Source organism: Piliocolobus tephrosceles, chromosome 10 (genome assembly GCF_002776525.5).
Source record: "Piliocolobus tephrosceles isolate RC106 chromosome 10, ASM277652v3, whole genome shotgun sequence".
NCBI lineage: Eukaryota > Metazoa > Chordata > Mammalia > Primates > Cercopithecidae > Piliocolobus > Piliocolobus tephrosceles.
In genome coordinates this window covers 115,730,148-115,750,149 of record NC_045443.1, presented here as the reverse complement: position 1 = coordinate 115,750,149, position 20,002 = coordinate 115,730,148, and the positions used below count along the sequence as shown (strand labels likewise).

Sequence of the window (20,002 nt, the reverse complement as noted above, 5' to 3'; positions counted from 1 at the left end):
TTTCCCCGGATCGCCGCTTCCCCCGCTTGGTTTTTCCCTCAGCCTGGCTCTACCCACTCTCCAACACCCCCTTTTCCCCTGAGCCCGGCTTCCCCTACTCCGGTTTCTGTCGCTCCCCTTTCCCCGGTTTCCCTCAGCCCAGTTCACCTCCCTCCCTTCCCCGTTTTCATCCGGCGCTGGTTCCCCTCAGGACCCCGCACAACCCCTGGGTTTTCTCCGGCTCGCGCCCCACCCCGTTTCCGCTCACCTCCCCCACCCCTGCCCCATTTTTATCTGGTTCGCGCGTCTTCCCCGCCCCCGTTTCCCCTCAGCAACCCCTGGGCTTTTATCCCGTCAGCGTACCGCCCCCCCGATTTTCCATCTTTTCCCTCAGCTGCCTCCCCACCGTTTTTATCCCGTCCGCACCCCCTCCCTCCGTTTCCCCAGCGCCCCGCCCCCGCGCGTCTCCGCCCGCGCCCACCGCCATGTGACGGGAAGCAGCTGATGGCCTCTCCGGGCGGCGGCGGCTGCCGGGCCAGGGCGGGCGGCGCGGGGGCGGCATGAGGGCCCGCGGCCCGGGGGGCTGAGGCGCCCGCCGCCTGCCGCGGGGGCCGCGCGCGTCCTCCATGGAGGCCGGAGGTGAGTGGGGCCCGGCGGCCAGTTCCCGCCCGGCGGGGCCGTGGCCCGTTCTCCCCGGGGAGGGGGAGGCGACCCCGGGGCTGGCTCGGCGGGGCGGGGCGGGGGCTGGACGTGGCGGGGGCGTCCGGCCTGGGAGGTCCGCGCGGGGCCGGCGGGGGTGCGCGCCCGGCGACCAGCTTTGTTTCACTTTCGTTGTCAGTGGCCGCCACCCCGACTCCCGCTGGCGACAGGATCGGGAAGATCGGGCTTCTGCGGGAGGGGATCCCCCGACCGGGACAGAGGGGGCTCCTGGGTGGGGAGCCCAAGCCCTAAAACGGAGATCCCCAAGGGGGTGGGTGCCCCTGGGTACCCAGGTGCCAGGGGACGCACTCGCATGTCTAGATGGGAGTCACCTCTGCCCCTCACAAGCTGTGTGATGGTGACAGTGGACGAACCACTGAACCACCGCCACCCACGTCTCAGTGTTGTATCTGCAAAATGGGATAATTCTAGTACCTGCCTCGGAGGGTGGTTGGAACCCGGTAAAAATGGTGTCTGGGTTCCCTGTTGAAACAATCCATTCCCAGCCTCTCCCACTGGAGATTAATTCAGTGGAGGTGGGGCGGGACTGGAGATGCTGATCCCTGGCGATATGTATGATCAGGCAAGTTTAGGATATATTGATGGGTGAGGACCTTGCCTCTATTCTTGTTGACTGTCATCCCCATCAGAAGACAGCGTGGAAGTCAGGATATTGGATATACCTCAAACCAGCTCAGATGAACATTTAAATCTCAGTGGGAAAGGTGTGTCTCTTATGCAAGGGGAAAAAAACCTCAAGACGCATGGCACGCCTCCGCCCTCTCCCCTCCAACGACCCTCCCTCGGAACCCCACCTGTATAGAAACTTGGGATAGATTTAGAATTGATTCCTGGCGTCCCAGCTCTTGAAGGACCCGAGTTTAAATGCAATTTCCTTAGGAGAAATTTTCAGAACGGGGTCAAGGCCCAGGGCTCAGAATTTGTTCCAGAACTTCATTGTAATCTTGCAGCCAAGTTCAAGCTTCATCCTGGTCTGGAGGATTCTGATTGCTGATGGCTTGTTATTGTGGGTGGGAAGGTTGAAATCTGGGTATTCCCTGGGGTGGTGTTACTTTTTAATTTAGGAAATGACATTTCTTTGTTTGCTGAAGTCAGGCATTGAGTTAAAGGCAGCTCTCTCCCCTTCCCATCTAGATAAGGGCTTTCTTTTCAGTGAGTGTGTTACCCGTAGAATTCTTTTTTAAAGGGCCCCTACTGTTTGTGTAGATCCTGTGTGAATCTTTTTATAGCTTCCGTTTCATTTCCATTGCCTCCTTACAGTTCAGTCTGAAAGCAATCTGTAGCTAGCCTCCCTTTTTAACAGAAATCTGTTTCCAGTTCTGGGGTTTTCCTAAAGATTGACAACTTCGTTTTGAGGGTGTGGGCAGGGTTGTTGAGAGCTGCCAAGTTACTGTACAAAAAAGGCCAGAGTTGGCCGGGCGCGGTGGCTCAAGCCTGTAATCCCAGCACTTTGGGAGGCCGAGACGGGTGGATCACGAGGTCAGGAGATCGAGACCATCCTGGCTAATACGGTGAAACCCCGTCTCTAAAAAATACAAAAAACTAGCCGGGCTAGGTGGCGGGCGCCTGTAGTCCCAGCTACTCGGGAGGCTGAGGCAGGAGAATGGCGGAAACCCGGGAGGCGGAGCTTGCAGTGAGCTGAGATCCGGCCACTGCACTCCAGCCTGGGCGACAGAGCCAGACTCCGTCTCAAAAAAAAAAAAAAAAAAAAGCCAGAGTTTTAACTTCTTTTCAAATGGAATAAAGCCCATTGTAAAGGAAATACAATGGGCAACAGTTGAAATCTTAAGAGCAATGGTTAGAATTCATTTATTCATTCAACAAATATTTGTTGAGTGTCTACTATGTGCCAGGCACCCTCTAGGCCAGCCCTGACCAACACAAGTTTAATGTGAGCCACGTATGTAATTTAGAATGTTCAAGTAGCCACATTAAAAAAGGAAAAAAGAACTAGGTGACAATTTAAAAACTCTTTCAATCCAACATGTCTAAAATATTACTGCTACATGTAATCAAATAAATTGTAATGTTTTAGATTTTTTTTGTGTGCTAACTGTTCAAAATGTGTTGTGTATTTTATACTTTCAGCCCATCTGAATTCTGACTTGCCACATTTCAAGTGGCTAGTAACTACATGTGATTTCCCTATTAGACAGTGTAGCCCAATAGCAGTGAACTGGCAAGTTTGGGTGCATTGAGAAAGAGATAGACAATAAATATGTAAAAATGACAGGCAATCAAGAAAATATCAACCAAACATGCTGGGGTGGCTCACGCCTGTGATCCCAGCACTTTGGGAGGCTGAGGCGGGCAGATCACTTGAGGTCAGGAGTTCAAGACTAGCCAGCCTCACTAACATAATGAAACCTCGTCTCTACTGAAAATACAAAATTAGCTGGGCGTGGTGGTGCGTGCCTATAATCCCAGCTACTCAGGAGGCTGAGGCAGGAGAATCGCTTGAACCAGAGAGTGGGAGGTTGCAGTGAGCCGAGATCGCGCCATTGTACTCCAGCCTGGGCAACAAGAGTGAAATTCCATCTCAAAAAAAAAAAAAAAAAAGAAAGAAAGAAAAAGAAAAAGAAAATATCTAAGTGATGGTTATAAAGAAAATCAAATGGTTAAAGGAAAGTGAATAGTGCCAGGCGCAGTGGCCCAGCAGTTTGGGAGGCCAACTTGGGTAGATCACTTGAGCCCAGGAGTTTGAGACCAGTCTAGGCAGCATGGCGAAACCCCATCTCTACAAAAAATACAGAACTATAGGTGTGTAGAATGCGGCTGTAGTCCCAGCTGCTGGGGAGGCTGAGATGGGAGGATCATCTGAGCCTGGGGAGGTCGAGGTTGCAGTGAGTCATGATCGCGCTACAGCATTCCAGCCTGGGTGACAGAGCAAGACCCTGTCAAAAAAAAAAAAAGAAAATGAATGGTCACTTTAGATAGTGAGGCCAGGATGGTCTCTTGAGAAGGTGACATGAGGACTAATCCCTGAATGATAAGATGGAGCAACCGAGGAAAGCTTTTGAGGCCGGTGGAATATCTAATGTACATGTCACAGGAAAAATCACCTAGCTTCCTGCTGGCTGGGGTCATAGCTTTCATCTCTGTGTTAAGGCTAACTGCTTTGCCTAGAAGAGGCTTATAATATATACCTTTCCACTCAGCCTGATTGTCCAAACACGTCCCATTGTTTAATTAGTAAACCCTGATCCAGGCCCAGGTGTGATGGCTCATGCCTGCAGGAGGATCGCTTGAGCTCAGGAGATCAAAACCAGCTTGGTGAACATAGCCAGACCCCCATCTCTATTAAAAATTTAAGTTAAAAAAAAAAAATTAGCTGAGTGTGGTGGTATGCCCCCATAGCCCCAGATACACAGGAGGCTGAGGCCGGAGGATCACTTGAACCTGTGTGGGAGGTTGAGGCTGCAGTGAGCTGTGATCGAGCCACTGCACCCCAGCCTAGGTTTCAGCATAAGACCCTGTCTCAAAAAAAAAAAAAAAAAAAAAATATATATATATATATATATATATGTATGATACGGTTGAAATTTGCTAAGAGTAGATTTTAAGTGTTCTCACCACACAAAAATAAGTGTGTGAGGTAATGCATATATGGTAATGAGCTTGACTGAGCCATTTCACAATGTATACATATATCAAAACATGTTATATGCCATAATATATACGATTTTTATTTATTAATTTAAAAAAGAAGAGGCCAGATGCGGTGACTCACTCCTGTAATCCCAGCACTTTGGGAGGCTGAGGTGGGCAGATCACCTGAGGTCATGAGTTTGAGACCAGCCTGGCCAACATGGTGAAACCCCATCTCTACTAAAAATATAAAAATTAGCCAGGCGTGGTGGGGCATGCCTGTAATCCCAGCTACTCAGGAGGCTGAGGCAGGAGAATCACTTGAACCCAGGAGGCGGAGGTTGCAGTGAGCTGAGATCGTGCCATTGCACTCCAGCCTGGGCGGCAGAGTGAGACTCTGTCTCAAAAAAAAAAAAAAAAAAGGAGAAAACAAAGAAACCCTGATACGTAGGCCTTTTCACCAAGAAGGGTCTGCAAGTACCATACCAGATGAAGCTAGATCCCCCACCCCAGTTCTGTTTTTGTTTGTTTGTTTTGTTTTTAAGTTCTGCACTAATTAGGGCTTTCTCTCCCTGTAGCCAAGTTTAGTTTGGGCCCAGACTCCAAGAGACAGGAGTCACTGAGTTTGTTCTTCTTTTAGCTCTTGGATTCCTGAACCTGAAATAGCAAGAGATTAAATCCCTAAATCACAGAAATAGAGTGTGAATTCTGAGTAGGGCTTGTGTTTAAGGAGCATTTCATGTGAAGTGTTTGGCATAAGCATCATCAGAGTTTAAGGGGCTTTATTTATTTTTTATTTTTGGGGGACAGAGTCTTGCTCTGTCGCCCAGGCTGGAGTGCAGTGGCGCGATCTCTGCTCACTGCAACCTGTACCTCCTGGGTTCAAGTGATTCTCCAGCCTCAGCCTCCCAAGTAGCTGGGATTACAGGCGCCCACCACCATGCCCGGCTAATTTTTGTATTTTTAGTAGAGACGGGGTTTCACCATGTTGGCCAGGCTAGTCTTGAATTCTTGACCTCAAGTGATCCGCCTGCCTCGGCCTCCCAAAGTGTTGGGATTACAAGCATGAGCCACCATGCCCGGCCAGCTTTATATTACTTTTTTGTTTAAAGAGTTATACCATATGTATTTTTTAGACAAATATTTACTTAACTGCCTGCCCTCCACCAGGAACTCTGCCAGGTCTGGGGATAAATATACAAGGTTCCTGCTCCCTGGAATTGATGTCCTAGTAGAGGGGAGACAGATGGCAATCAAATGGTGTTAGGGCTGTAAAGAAAATAAAGTGAGGGGTTGGGAAGGAGGTTGACAGGGGTCAGAAGACTCTCTAAGCAGTTGTCATTTGAGCTAGACCTGAATAAGAGTAGATGCCAGCCGAGGAGAGGCATTCCAGATGAAGGGAATGGTTGGTGCAAAGGCCTAGGGTCAGAACGAATTGAGCATTGGCAGAGGGTAGAGAGAAGGGCAATGTGTTGGAGCCAGGGGCAGGGAGAGAAGTACAAGCCCAGGGAGGTTCAGATTATGCTGGATTTTGAGGGCAGGGTGAGTAGCTAGAGTTTTATTCTAACAGTGAAACTGATGACTCTGGAGGCAAGGAGAACTGATGGTGCGGGGCTAGAGGGGAAGCAGGGAGAGCAATTGGAAGGTTGCCTACTGGGCCAGGCGGGAGATGGTGCTGCATGGATGAGCGTAGAGATGGAGAGGGGTTAGATTTGACAAGTCTTTTGGAAACAGACTTCAAAGAACTTGCTAATGGATTTGGTTTGGGAGATTAAAAAAAAAAAAAAAAGGTCAGGCATGGTGGTTTATGCCTGTAATCCCAGCACTTTGGGAGGCCGAGGTGGGCAGATTGCTTCAGTCCAGGAGTTTGGGACCAGCCTGGCCAAGATAGCAAAAACCTGTCTCTACTAAAAATACAAAAATTAGCTGGGTGTGGTGGTGCATGCCCGTAATCCCAGCTTCTTGGGAGGCTGAGGCTGAATTGCTTGAACCCAGGAGGCGGAGGTTGCAGTGAGCCGAGATCGTGCCATTGCGCCATTGCAGTCCAGCGTGCGTGACAGAGCGAGACTCCATCTCAAAAAAAAAGAAAAAAAGAGGATAATGTAGAGGAAGTGAACCAACTGTGAATGTTATCAGGATGGAAAAAAAAAAAAAAAAAAAAAGACATTTTCATTCTGGTCATTTGATCCGGAACTCCTGGTCTCAAGTAATTCTTCCACCTCTGCCTCCCGGACCGCTGGGATTACAGGTGTAAGCCACATCCCAGGCCATCCAGGTCATTTGAAAATGTTTCTCTAGATCAGTCAATGTCATTTAATACTTGACTACATCTGGGTTTCTTAGCCTCAGCATTGTTGACGTTTTGGGCCAAATGATTCTGTGCTGTGGGCTGTCCTGTGCACTGCAGGGCCTTGAGCAGCACCCCTGGCCTGCACCCACTAGACGACAGTAGTAGCATCTCCAGTTGTGACAACCAAAAATGTTACTGCCAGATGTCCTCAAGGGGCAAAATAGCCCCCAGCTGAGAACCCTGGGTCTATACAAATAGCTATACACATGTGATTGTATAAATGAAACTATCACACGTGCAAATGTACAGATTTCTAGGAGGATTTACCTGGGTCTATACAACAAGCTGTTTACACAGACCATATATATATATATATATATATATATATATAAATTTCTTTCTTTCTTTCTCTTTCTTCTCTTTCTTTCTTTTCTCTCCTTTTCTTTTCTTCCTTTCTTTTCTTTCTTTTCTTTCTTTCTCTTTCTAGAGATGGAGTCTTACTATGTTGACCAGGCTGGTCTTGAACTCCTGGCCTCAAGCGATCATTCCATCTCAGCCTACCAAAGTGCTAGGATTATAAGTGTGAGCCACCATGCCTGGCCAGACCTAATACATTAAAACCCAGATCTACACGTAGAACCTCTGAGAATGAATATTCTCTTTACAAAGGCTTGATATGATTTATTAACATTATATTTAAAGACAGAAGTTTCAGCAACACACACCTATTTTATATAACAAGATATACCTATGTTATTATTTTCCTATAAATGCGTATACTAGAATTTATTTATTTATTTGAGACGGATTTTCACTCTTGTTGCCTAGGCTGGAGTGCAATGATGCCATCTCGGCTCACTGCAGCCTCTGCCTTCCACCTCCCGGGTTCAAGCAATTCTCCTGCCTCAGCCCCCTGAGTAGGTGGGATACAGGCATGTGCCGCTACGCCTGGCTTATTTGTATTTTTAGTAGAGATGGGGTTTCTCCATGTTGGTTAGGCTGGTCTCGAACTCCTGACCTCAGGTAATCTGCCCGCCTTGGCCTCCCAAAGTGCTGGGATTACAGGCATGAGCCTATTTTTTTTTTTTTTTGAGACACAGTCTTGCTCTGTCACCCAGGCTGGAGTGCAGTGGCGCAATCTCGGCTCATTGCAACCTCCGCCTCCTGGGTTTAAGTGCTTCTCCTTCCTCAGCTTCCTGAGTAGCTGGGACTACAGGTGCCCGCTACCATGTGTGGCTAATTTTTTTTTTTTAATGTATTTTTAGTAGAGACATGATTTCACCATGTTTGCTAGGCCGGTCTTAAACTCCTGTCCTGAAGTGATCCACCTACCTTGGCCTCCCAAAGTGCTGGGATTACAGATGTGAGCCACTGCACCCGGCAAAAATATTTTATAAATATACACATATGCATCTCTACCATCTGCTTTACTGAATCCAAGATACCATGGATTGTATTATCATCATCTATAACTGAGAAAAAAATACTACGTATTTAACTATGAAAAGTCATTGATTGTAAGATACATCCTGATTTCGGCAAGGTCAAAATGTAGAAGATGTATAAAGATGTGTCTTAACTTATGTGAAATATGGGTTTTAAAAATGAGTATCTGTCTGGTAACAGCCAGGGTCAAAGTCTTCCACATTCCACATTCCTTGTGTGGAATGCACACATCAGGAACTGACCTCATTCAGGATGGAAGCCAGTTTTTGTATTAGTAAGCATCACAGTCATAATGGTCAAAAAATTCATTCTGAAGACCTTTAATTTATGAGCTTCCTCAGCCATTGAGAATCTTCCACCGGAGTAAAGAACTGAACTAGGAACTGTGGGTCAGTCAATGAAGAAGCTCCAATCTGGTGCCTACTCTTTCACAAAATGGTGTGCTAGGTCCTGGGAGAAACAAAGAGGAAATGATCTGGGTGTTGGAACAAGGTATTTAGACACTGATAAGGAGGGCCGGGGGCAGAGGGAAATTGGTTACACAAGAGAGAACGAAATAAACAAGGTGCGACTTATTTCCGTTTCGATAGTGTGAGATCAGGGTACGCTTCTTAGTTGTGAATCTAGGTGGGATTATTACTTTTTCTTTCTTTTTTGTTACTTTGAGAAGCTAGGGATTCTCATATGCAAAAGTGGGTCCAGGTGTGAACGTAAATAAGCCCCTTGCATGTCAAGGAGATTTTGTGGCCACAGTGTGGCCTGCAGGGAGGGGATAAGGGAAGGAGTCTGGACCGACGGGCTGGGGCAGATGGCATGTGGTGGAAGGCCTGGGCTCAGTTGCCTTTATGATGTAGGCAGGTGGGAGCTTTCAAATGTATTTGAAAGAAATGATGTGATGGTATGTGTATTTCAGCTTTAGCGGCGTCTCTAGGGGTAGGAAGACCGATCAGGAGACTGTAGCAAAAGATCTGGGCAAGATGAGATGAAGGTTTAACCCCGGACAGAGGATGTGGAAGCAGGAGAGATGGGGAGATGGAATCCATACTTCTGAGTGTGAGGAAGCAGGGCAAGGGCTGAGCGTTTTTAGCTTTAATGATGGGGAGGATGCAGGCAAGTGAGAGGGAGCCTTTGAGTTTCATATATTCCTTCTTTGACAGCAGCAGGTTCTTTTTTTTTTTGAGACGGAGTCTTGCTCTGTTGCCCAGGCTGGAGTGCAGTGGCGCGATCTCGGCTCACTGCAAACTCCGCCTCCCAGGTTCACACCATTCTCCTGCCTCAGCCTCCCAAGTAGTTGGGACTACAGGCGTCCACCACCACGCCTGCCTAATTTTTGGTATTTTTAGTAGAGATGGGGTTTCACCGTGTTAGGATGGTCTCGATCTCCTGACCTTGTGATTCGCCCACCTCAGCCTCCCAAAGTGCTGGGATTACAGGCATGAGCCACTGCGCCCGGCCCTAGCAGCAAGTTCTTTTGAAGAAAACTGAAATGCATTGGAAGGCCTTGCTATTTTGGCCCCATAATCAGCACTATCTAGCATATTCCTGGTCTGGCTATCTCTCCACTTTTCTCCCCTTCAAGTATTCACAGAAAAATGAGGCCTCCATTCACTGAGTTCACGGGCACAAAGGTTACTGTGAGTCATGGTTAACCAGCAGTGAGGAGTGCCAGGATTGAGTAACCATGGTGGAATGTGGCCTGTGGCTGCTGTTACTGCCCTGGGTCATTTAAGTGACAACTCCCTCTGGGAATGGATAGTGTCGCTCTTTGCCACAGGGAGACGGTGGCTTTCCTGTGTCTGGGTGGTCAGGGAGCAAGGGGTTATGTACGCGAAGCATGTTGTCTCCTGCCCCAGAGGAACCGCTGCTGCTGGCCGAACTGAAGCCCGGGCGCCCCCACCAGTTTGATTGGAAGTCCAGCTGTGAAACCTGGAGCGTCGCCTTCTCCCCAGATGGCTCCTGGTTTGCTTGGTCTCAAGGACACTGCATCGTCAAACTGATCCCCTGGCCACTGGAGGAGCAGTTGTAAGTGTTCTCTCACTGGGGCCCCATCCAGCGCATTTCCAAACACCCCTTGTTCTTTTGCCATCTCCCTGCCCGAGAACCAGAGAGAGGGAAGGTGGCTCATGGTTCAGGAATTGATCATGGGGGTTTCCAGAGCCCCAAGTTCTGTATACGTGAAAGTCAATTCGGTCAAGATTATGTTACCCCAAGTTGGCTTTTTTTTCCATAGCTTTATTGAGATGTAATTTATATACCACACAATTTGTCCATTTAAAGTATACAATACAATGGCTTTTAATCTATCTGCAGAGTTGTGCATCCATCACCATCATCAGTTTTTACTTTATTTATTTATTTTTTGAGACAATCTCCGTCTCCTAAGCTGGAGTGCAGTGGCGCAATCTTGGCTCACTACAACCTCTGCCTCCTGGGTTCAAGCGATTCTCCTGCCTGCTTCAGTCTCCCGAGTAGCTGGGATTACAGGCGTACACCACCATGCCTGGCTAATTTTTGTATTATTAGTAGAGATGAGGTTTCGCCATGTTGGCCAGGCTGGGCTCGAACTCCTGACCTCAAGTGATTCACCTGCCTCGGCCTCCCAAAGTGCTGGGATTACACATTTCTCCCATGAGTCACTGCACCCAGCACATAATCAATTTTAGAGTATCTTTATTTCCTCAAAAAGAAATCCTGTACCCCTTAGCTTAGATCCCCTAACCCCCCATGCACTCTCCAGGCAACCCTAATCTACTTTGTCTCTCTAGATTGACCTATTCTAGATGTTTCCTATTCATGGTTCATACAACACGTAGCCTTTTTTGACTAGCTTCTTTCATTTTACATAATGTTTTCACAATTCGTCTGTGTTCTAGCATATACTAGTATTTCATTTCCTTTTATTGCATCATATGGAGATGACAAATTTTGTTCATACATTTATCAGTTGATGGACATTGGGTTGTCTTCATGTTTTGGTTGTTACAAATAGTGCTGCTATGAACATTTATATAGAAAACTTGTGTTTTCTATGTTTAACTATTTGAGGAAGTGTCAGACTGTTTTCCAGAGTGGCTACACCATTTTACTTTCCCACCAGCAATGGATTCAGGTTCCAGATCCTCTACATCCAACCCTTGTTATTGTCTGTCTTTTTATCCTAGTGGGTAGCCATCCTAGTGGTGTGAAGTGGCATTTCATAGTGGTTTCGATTTGCATTTCCCTGATGGCTATGGATGTCAAGCATCTTTTCTTTTTTTTTTTTTTTTGAGGCAGAGTCTCACTCTGTTGTTCAGGCTGGAGTGTAGTGGCATGATCTCTGCTCACTGCAACCTCCACCTCCTGGGTTCAAGCAATTCTCCTGCCTCAGCCTCCCAAGTAGCTGGGACTACAGGTGCACACCACCACGCCTAGATAATGTTTGTACTTTTAGTAGAGACGAGGTTTCACTGTGTTGGCCAGGCTGGTCTCAAACTCCTGACCTCAGGTGATCCACCCGCCTTGGCCTCCCAAAGTGCTGGGATTACAGGTGTGGAGCCACTGCACCTGGCGGAGTATCTTTTCAGGTGCTTACTGGTCCTTTGTATACGTTCTTTGGATAAATGTCTACTCCGAGCCTTTGCTCATTTTTGTCTCTTTATTATCAACCAAGTTTATTTTATTTTATGTTATTTTTTGAGAGAGAGAGAGGGGGTCTTGCTCTGTTGTCCAGGCTTGAGTGCAATGGCTCAGTCATGGCTCACTGCAGCCTCAATCTGCTGGGCTCAAGCTATCCTCCTGCCCTAGCCTCCCAAGTAGCTGGTAATACAGGCGCACCACCATGCCTGCCCAACTTTTAAATATTTTGTAGAGACAGGGTCTCGCCTAGGCCTGGTCTTGAACTCCTGGCTTCAAGCAGTCCTCCTGCCTCAGCCTCCCAAGTAGCTGGGATTACAGGTGTGAGCCATGGCGTTTGGCCAAGTTTAGTTTCTGATACTAGTTTTTCTTTCTTTGGGATGGACAAGCCCTAGTGTCAGAATGCTGTGAGCTCCCATACAGATGGTCCAGCATTTGTATGTTTTCATTTGTCCCAGGGCAACTCTATGTCTGTATTCATTCATTCAGCCAGCCTTGGTTGCGTAGGTTCTTTCTTTTTTTTTTTTTTTGAGATGGAGTCTCGCTCTGTTGCCCAGGCTGGAGTGCAAGGGCGCAGTCTTGGCTCACTGCAATCTCCGCCTCCTGGGTTCAAGCAATTCTCCTGCCTCAGCCTCCTGAGTAGCTGGGATTACAGGTGTGCACTACCACCTCTGGCTAATTTTTTTGTATTTTAGTAGAGACGGTGTTTTACTATGTTGGCCAGCCTTGGTTGCATAGTTTCTTTGCGTAACACTGAGTTAGGGACTGAAAGTCCTGAGATAAATCAAACATGGCCCTTGCCCTTAAAGCTCTCATTTATTTTGCTTTAAGCATTTTTTATAAATAACATTAGATTTAAGGTTTTTATAAGTTGGATATGAAATTTGCCTTGATAAGAGGGAATGTTGACAGGAGTTTGTTGAGATGTGTACTCTGCATGCTGCTAGGGTTGAGGGGGATAAATTTGTGCAGTTTCTGGAAGGAAGGCTGGCAAAACGCATCAAAGACCTGAAAAATGTACTTCTGGGCCGGGTGTGGTAACTGATGCCTATAATCCCAGCACTTTGGGAGGCCGAGGCAGGTGGATCCCTTGAGGTCAGGAGTTTGAGACCAGTTTGGCCAACATAGTGAAATCCCGTCTCTACTAAAAATACAAAAAGTTAGACAGGTGTGGTGGCGTGCACCTGTAATCCCAGCTACTCAGGAGGCTGAGATAGGAGAATCGCGTGAACCTGGGAGGCGGAGGTTGCAGTGAGCTGAGATCCGGCCACTGCACTCCAGCCTGGGTAACAGAGCAAGACTCCGTCTCAAAAAAAAAAAAGAAATCTCAGAAATGGTGTCATCCATTTATATACACTGATCTTCATTATGAAATTAGTTGTATATTAAGAAAATTGGAAACAGTTTGAAATCCAGGAATGAGAGGGCGGTTAAGAAAATTTTACCATTTCCATATGATATTTTTGCAGCCATCAAATTTTGTTATGTGTTTTTAATCAGAGTTTTCAGTTCCTTCTGTGGTCAGTTTAATGATAATGCCAAGGTCATACATTGTTTACTAATTCCCCACTTGAAATACAAGGGTTGCTCCTTCATTTCAAGACTTGACATATAAGTAAATTTACTATATGAATTTATAGTCTGTTTTTTTTTTTTGAGACAGAGTCTCGCTCTGTTGCCCAGGCTGGAGTGCAGTGGCGCAATCTCAGCTCACTGCAAGCTCTGCCTCTCAGGTTCTTGCCATTCTCCTGCCTCCTGAGTAGCTGGGACTATAGGTGCCCGCCACCACGCCCGGCTAATTTTTTTTTTGGTATTTTTAGTAGAGATGGGGTTTCACCGTGTTAGCCAGGATGGTCTTGATCTCCTGACCTTGTGATCCGCCTGCCTCAGCCTCCCAAAGTGCTGGGATTACAAGGCATGAGCCACTGCGTCCGGCTTAGTCTGCTTTGTTTTTAAAAAGCACAACCTGGAAGATCTGTCAGTTTCCTGAAAATCACTCTTGTTTTCAAATACGTGCATTTCTATAGGTAAATATATCCTTTCACTATTAACTAAGGAAAATGGAAAAAGGTATTTGAGTATTAACCATTTTTTCATATTTATTATTTAACATAATGAGCTAAGTGTTATTTTTTCCTGTGTTGAGTGAGAAGTTACTGGTTTTGGAGAAAAATCACACTTTTTTTTTTTTTTTGAGAGAGTCTTGCTCTGTCGTCCAGGCCAGAGTGTACTGGCGCATCTCGGCTCACTGCAACCTCCGCCTCCTGGATTCAAGCGGTTCTCCTGCCTCAACCTCCTGAGTAACTGGGATTACAGGCGTGTGCCACCACACTCAACTAATTTTTTTTGTATTTTTAGTAGAGACAAGGTTTCACCATGTTGCCCAGACTGGTCTTGAACTCCTGGCCTCAAGGGATCCACCCGCCTTGGCCTCCCAAAGTGCTGGGATTACAGGCGTGAGCCATTGCACCCGGCAAAATCACATATTTTGAAGAACAGTATTCTGAGAAAATGTTTGCAGTATGAAGCTTATTGAAAAAAAAAGAGGCTATATGGCCGGGTGTGATGGCTCATGCCTGTAATCCCAGCACTTTGGGAGGCAGAAGTGGAAGGATCACTTGAGGCTAGGAGTTCCAGATCAGCCTGGGCAACATAGCAAGACCCTGTTTCTACAAAAAAAATTTAAAAATTAGCCCGACGTGGTGGCACATGCATGTGGTCCTAGCTATTCAGGAGGCTGAGATGAGAGGATCACCTGAACCCAGGAATTAGAGGCTGCAGTGAGCTCTCATCATACCAGGCCACTCCAGCCTGGGTGACAGTGAGACGCTGTCTCTTAAAAAAAAAAATAAAAAGCAGTTTGTAAAACCATGTATGCAGTATGATATCAGATTTGTTTTTAAAAGACGTGTATATACACAAAAATTTATAGTGAGATGTTTAGAATGGTGGTGTTAGGATTATAGGTAATTTTTACTTTATTTGTCTCATTTTCACATTTCTCCCATGTTTCTCTACTATTTTTATTTATTATTTTTATAATTTAAAATAATTGCATTTTTTGGGGGGCAGAGACAAGGTCTTACTCTGTCACCCAGGCTGGAGTACAGTGGCATGATCATAGCTCAATGCAGCCTTGAGCTCCTTGCCTCAAATGATCCTCCCTCAGCTTCCTAAAGGCGTAGCCACCACACCCCGCCAACAATTGCTATTTTAAAAGTCTTTTAAAAGAGAGAATTTGGGGCATTTATATTCTAGTTAGGGTAGTTTTACATTTTTTAAAAATCATATTATGCAGTGCTTTTGATATTGAGCAAATAGTTGATATCAACCAAATAATTGTACTACTTTTCGAAATAAAGTTTTTAGAAACTTTAACTTCAGTGAAGCTAAATTCTGCCAATGAATCTGTCTTGCCTCATCAGCCCTTTCCCACGGTCCGACCTCCCTGCTTTTCATGTAGCTCATCCCTTGATTCATTAGCAAACTCAAAGTATTTGTTAAGCATTAGGCCAGGATACCCAAGACCTTAGTTCCAGTTCTGCTCCTGATTTTGTGACCCCGGGAAAGTTAATAACCCATAAAATGGAGATTTTAGTATCTCGTTCTAGAAAAATTAAATTTAGGATATTAAAATGAAATGACAAATATGCCTTAATTCTTTTGGAATAAAGTAGCTACAGGTGTATTCCTTAATTCAAATACAGAAATTAGGGCCAGGTGTGGTGCCACACGCCTATAATCTCAGCACTTTGGGAGGCTGAGGTGGGATGGATTGCTTGAGGCCAGGAATTAGTGACTAACATGGGCAACACAGCAAGACCCTGTCTCTGCAAAAAATTTAAAAATTAGCTGGGTATGGTGGCATGCACCTGTAGTCCCAGCTACTCAGGAGGCTGAGGTGGACGGACTGCTTGAGCCCTGGAGTTCAAGGCTGCTGTAAGCTATGGTCACACCACTGCACTGCAGCCTGGGTGCCAGAGTGACCGTCTCTAAAAAAAACCAAAGTAAATAAAACAAATACAGAAATCAGGATTTTATAAGAAATAAAATAAATTTAACTGGTGGCTCCAAGCTGTCTTAAACCTCTTCCCATAGCCTGCCTCTTAAGTGCTTCTTCTCGTGACAGCAAACTCAGTGGCCAGTGCCAGGGCCAGAGCCAGGTAGGTCTGGACAGTCTGTGGAGAGGCAACCGATCAAAATGACATTCATGGTCACATTCAGATTGGCCAGAATAACAAGTTTCAGCCTATATTTGGCCATTTAGACCCAGAGGTTGGCAAACTTTTTCTTTTTCTTTTCTTTTCTTTTCTTTTTTTTTTTTTTTTTTTTGAGATGGAGTCTTGCTCTGTCATCCAGGCTGGAGTGCAGTGGTGCGACCTCAGTTCACTGCAACCTCTGCCTCCTGGGCTCAAGCGATTCTCCTGCTTCAGCCTCCCGAGTAGCTGGGACTATAGGCACCCCCCACCATGCCCGGCTAATTTTTTGTATTTTTAGTAGAGACGGGGTATCACCATGTTGGCCAGGCTGGTCTCAAACTCCTGACCTCAAGTGATCCGCCCACCTTGGCCTCCCAAAATGCTGGGATTACAGGCGTGAGCTATAGCGCCTGGCCAACTTTTTCTGTAAAGCAAATAGTTTAGGCTTTGTAGGCCATAAGGTCTCTGTCTTGACTGTCGAACTCTACTGTCACAGTGTGAAAGCAACCTCAGACAATACCTAAACAAATGCGTGTGACTGCGTTCCAATACAACTTCATTGCCAAGAACAAAGTCTGTCATTTGCTACAACATGGATGAACCTGAGGGACTTTATCCTAAGTGAAATGAACTAGGCACAGAGAGACAAATACTGCATGATCTCACTTACATGTAGAATCTAAAAAAGTCTAACTCATAGAAACAGAGAGTAGAATGGTGGTTACCGGGGGTGGGAGAGGGAGTGGGGAGATATTGATCAAAGGTATAAAGTTTCAGCTAAGCAGGGTAAGTTTGGAAGATCTATTGTACAGCATGATGACTGTGGTTATTAATAATGTACACTTGACAATTGCTAAGAGCGTAGACCTTTTTTTTTTTTTTTTTTGAGACAGGGTCTTACTCTGTCACCCAGACTGGAGTACAGCGATGTGATCTTGGTTCAGTGCAACCTCCGCCTTCTGGCTCAAGCAATCCTCCCATATCAGCCTCCTGAGTAGCTGGGATTACAGACGTGTGCCACCAGGCCCCTGCCACCACACCCAGCTAATTTTTGTATTTTTAGTAGAGACGGGGTTTCACCATATTGGTCAGGCTGGTCTCGAACTCCTGACCTCAGGTGATCCACCCACCTCGGCCTCCCAAATTGCTGGAATTACAGGTGTGAGCCACCGTGCCCGGCCCCTCCCTTCTAATTTTGTAAATGAGCTTGGTTAAAATCCTTTTGTGTCTTTCACCACACAATTGACAAAAATATGATTTAGTTAGAATTTTTTGGGAACATCTATAATATTGGGTTGGTGCAAAAGTAATGGTGGTTTTTACCATCTGTAATATTGGGTTGGTGCAAAAGTAATGGTGGTAATTGCAAATACTGCAATTATTTTTGCACCAATTAATACATAAAGTTGTCAACTACTTATGCATCGAGTTTAGGATTTCTCATGGAACCAAATCTGGCGTTCAGCTTTCTCATCTCCATTTCCCTCAGTTTAACCAACCAGAGTGTGGTCAGGTCACATGGAGACCTTTGTGCTGTGTACTGCAAACAGTAAGCTTCATGTTTTCAGGCTCAACCCCAGGGCCGGCCCAGTGCTTGTGCATTTGAGACACTGTTTCCTGGGCGCAGTGGCAGCCAGGGCCCCATGTTTTAGCTTATCTGGGCCTGTTTCACTGTAAGCTGAATTGTAGGAGAAGGTCGGGTTAAGAGATCTTCCAGGACAGGCTACCTCTACGCAGCCCTGTGAATTCCTTTTCTCTCTTGACTACCTTGCTGTTTGATTCTTGTGCGGGTTACCATCAGGGAAGTAAATGAAGGAGCCTCATTAATCAGTTGGAACATAGTAAAGGTGGAAATTAACATGTACCAAACAAACGGTGTTGGCAAGACAGGGGTTTATTTTCCAGCTCCTTGAGGATTTCTAAGCTAGAGATAAGGGAACTCATCAGGCAGGAGAGTGGTGGCTATTCAGGCTCTAAGTTCTGCCCTAGTTCCAAACCTGCATTGCGCTTTCTTACTCATGGGAAAAACTGAGTGTCTTTTTCCTTCCACTCACCAAAACCCAAGATAACTTTCTGAGCAAGCATGTGACTCCCTGGAGCATCTGTGATTTAGTTATCCCACAAGGCAGGTCACCCCATTGCAGGGTTGCAAATAGATTGAGCCATGGCCAGTATAGCCTGTGTTACATCAACTCTTTTTTTTTTTTTTTTTGAGACAGAGTTTTGCCTTTGTTCTCTGGGCTGGAGTGCAATGGTGTGATCTTGGTTCACTGCAACCTCCGCCCCCCGGGTTCAAGCGATTCTCCTGCCTCAGCCTCCCAAGTAGCTGGGGTTACAGGCACCCGCCACTACACCCAGCTAATCTTTTTTTTTTATTTTTAGTAGAGATGGGGCTTCACCATGTTGGCCAGGCTGTTCTCGAACTCTAGAACTCAGGTGATCCACCTGCCTTGGCCTCCCAAAGTGCTGGGATTACAGGCATGAGCCACCATGCCCAGCCTACATCAACTCTTAAAAAGAAACAAAAAGAAGTCACAGCAAATTGCACCAAAGGCCAGCTTGTTTCTAGGATTTAAAATCTTATGTGGCCCAGTGGGGTGGCTTATGCCAGTAATCCCAGCACTTTGGGAGGCCAAGGTGGGCAGATCACTTGAGCTCAGGAGTTCGAGACCAGCCTGGGCAACATGACAAAAGTCCATCCTACAAAAAATACAGAGTTAACAGAGCCTAATGGCACATGCCTGTAGTCCCAGCTACTTGGTGGAGGCTGAGGCGGGAGGATCAGTTGAGCAGGGAGGTCAAGGCTGAGTGAGCCATGATTGTGTCACTGCATGCCAGCTTGGGTGACAGACCCGTCCCTCCACTCCCCAAAAGTCTTACATGTCCCAGGATGAAAAGTTGATAGACTTGGTAACAATTGCAGATTCATTAAGAAATCTCTGCTTCTCCCAGCATCCCTAAAGGGTTTGAAGCCAAAAGCCGCAGTAGCAAAAATGAGACGAAAGGGCGGGGCAGCCCAAAAGAGAAGACGCTGGACTGTGGTCAGATTGTCTGGGGGCTGGCCTTCAGCCCGTGGCCTTCCCCACCCAGCAGGAAGCTCTGGGCACGCCACCACCCCCAGGTGCCCGATGTCTCTTGCCTGGTTCTTGCTACGGGACTCAACGATGGGCAGATCAAGATCTGGGAGGTGCAGACAGGTAGGTCATTCCTGGCTGGCGCAGGGTTCTGGGAGGCTCGGGTGCATGTTCTCACTGTGACGCCTCCCTGCTCCACTCATGTTGGCCGAGGGGTGTGGCCGTGGCAGGCACACCTTGTGCCCCCTCTCTGGCTGACTGAGTGCCCCTGCTCTCATGCCAGGGCTCCTGCTTTTGAATCTTTCCGGCCACCAAGATGTTGTGAGAGATCTGAGCTTCACACCCAGTGGCAGTTTGATTTTGGTCTCCGCGTCACGGGATAAGACTCTTCGCATCTGGGACCTGAATAAACACGGTATGGGAAGAGAAGGAACTACTTGGCAACTCCAAAAATACTGTATTTGCTTTCTCCACTTTACCAGTTTCATTTTGATCTAAAACAGTGTTTCTTGATGTTTTTTTCTGTGATTGCCCCTTAAGGAGCCTTTTTAGACAGTTTTTTCCTAATTGCCCCTGCCCGCCCCAAAGATAATACCGTATCAAAGAGAGTTTAATACCAGACATATACTGTGTATCTATTTAGGCTATTGTAATATTGAAGATCTATTGTATATCTGCTTATGTGCTGAATGCATGTCTATGCTTTGTATGTAAAAAAATGTTAAGATTTTTTTGGCTACCAAGAACTAGTTTGTACCCTCTTGGGGTGAATTGCCCCTGTTAAAAATATTTGATCTAGAACAGGTTTTCTCATCGGCACTATGGATATTTTGGGCTGGATAACCCTTTGTCGTGGGCTCTCCTGTGCATTCTAAGACGCTGAGCAGCATGCCTGGCCTCTTCTCTTTTGATGCCAGTAGCATCCTCTCCAGTTGTGACAAGCAAAAAAGTCCCCATGTCCTGTGAAGGGCAAGGTCTCCCCAGGTTGAGAACCACTGATGTAGAAGTCCCTGTTGGGTGCTTCCTGTTAGACTTTCTTTTTGAAGCAGACTCTAAGCCTAGAATAATTCTCTCAGGCTACAGGGCGTCAGGTT

At 46.5% G+C, this 20,002-nt stretch overlaps 1 protein-coding gene across 2 annotated transcripts in view; it reads left to right on the top strand.

The window, feature by feature from the left end:
• The first annotated feature begins 301 nt into the window (after positions 1-301).
• The window catches only part of WSB2 (WD repeat and SOCS box containing 2), a 29,152-nt gene continuing 9,451 nt past the window's right edge, over positions 302-20,002 (top strand). The window contains exons 1-4 of one of the 2 annotated variants that reach the window (XM_023204397.2): positions 302-618; positions 9,877-10,045; positions 18,787-19,031; positions 19,192-19,323. In XM_023204397.2, coding sequence (XP_023060165.1) covers positions 606-618; positions 9,877-10,045; positions 18,787-19,031; positions 19,192-19,323 — 559 coding nt within the window. In that variant the 5' untranslated portion in view covers positions 302-605. Of the gene's footprint in view, positions 619-9,856; positions 10,046-18,786; positions 19,032-19,191; positions 19,324-20,002 lie in introns of those variants that run through there. The other variant, XM_023204388.1, reaches the window with a different exon arrangement.